The sequence below is a fragment of the Manis javanica genome, chromosome 6 (genome assembly GCF_040802235.1).
Source record: "Manis javanica isolate MJ-LG chromosome 6, MJ_LKY, whole genome shotgun sequence".
Lineage (NCBI taxonomy): Eukaryota > Metazoa > Chordata > Mammalia > Pholidota > Manidae > Manis > Manis javanica.
The window spans coordinates 11,752,820-11,754,144 of NC_133161.1; the positions used below are offsets into that span (position 1 = coordinate 11,752,820).

General features: G+C 49.1%; 1 protein-coding gene across 1 annotated transcript; it reads left to right on the forward strand.

Moving 5' to 3' along the window:
* Positions 1–1,008, forward strand: TAS2R38 (taste 2 receptor member 38). The gene is given in 5 exon segments (XM_017663962.3): positions 1–32; positions 34–238; positions 240–726; positions 729–878; positions 881–1,008. Coding segments are annotated over 5 exon segments (1,002 nt in total).
* The last annotated feature ends 317 nt before the right edge of the window (positions 1,009–1,325 follow it).

A 1,325-nucleotide genomic window follows, 5' to 3' on the forward strand; every position in this document is an offset into this window, starting at 1 on the left:
ATGCTGATTGTGCCTCCCATCATGACTGTCTCATGACATCAGGAGTGCATTTCTGTCCCCTTCACTACTGGAGTTTGCAGTGGGGATCCAGGCAAAAGCCTTCATTTTCTTGGTGAATTTTTGGGACATGGTGAGGAGGAAGCCCCTGAGCAACTGTGACCTTATCCTGCTGAGTCTCAGCTTCACCCAGCTTTTCCTGCATGGGCTGCTGTTTCTGAATGCCATCCCTCCCTCCTACCCACTTCCAGCGGGCGACAGACCCACTGAGTCTCAGCTACCAAACCATCGTCATGCTCTGGACGGTCACAGATCAAGCTGGGTTCCGGCTCACCACCCGCCTCAGTCTCCCCCGCTGTGCCGAGGTTGTCTGTTTCTCTCACACCTTCCTGCTCTGTGTGGCAACCTGGATCACCAGGAAGATCCGCCAGATGCTCCTGCCTGCTGTTCTTTTCTCCTGTGTCTACACTGCCCTCTGTTTGTGGGACTTTTTTAACAGATCTCATTTCACCATCACAACTGTGCTCTACTTGAATAAAAATACAGAATTCAATTTGCAAACTGTGAAACTTGATTTCTATCATTCCTTCTTCTTCTGCAGCCTAAGATCCATCCCTCCCTTCTTGTTTTTTCTGGGTTCTTCTGCAGTGCTGATTGCCTCCCTGGGGACGCCCAGGAGGACAATGAGGGCCAAAACCAGAGACTCTTGTGACCCCAGCCTGGAGGCCCACACAAAGCACTCAAATCTCTCATCTCCTTCCTTGGCCTCTGCGTGCTATCACTCTGTACTGGCCTTAATCTCAGTGCCTTTGATGATTCAGGGGCACACAGGTTCAGTGTGATGGTCTGTGTAGGGATGGTGGCAGCCTGTCCCTTGGGACATGCGCTATCCTGATCATAGGCAATGCCAAGCTGAGGACAGCTGTGGAGACCATTCTCCCCTGGGTTCACAGCAGCCTAAAGGTAAGGGCCGGCCACCAGGAAGGTTCCAGGACTCCAGATCTACGCTGAGAGTGGACATGCGACAAGCTGTCCATGATGCGCCTCCATTCACAAAGCCTTCAGGAACCTATTCCAGTTTCTTCTGTAACACATAACTGAGAGTCTCCATTTTACAGCCATGGACACTCCCACAGCAGAAAAAAATAATTAAAGCTCATACATGGCTGAGGCAAATAGAATAGCATTGGTCCCCTAGGTTTGTTTTGATAAAATTAATACAACAGAGGTAAGGTACTCAGTATTTTTTTGTATTCTATCACTTATCAGTGCTTGGTATGAGCCAAACCATGAGAAATCACCTCTTAAGAAATAATTGCTTTTCGTGT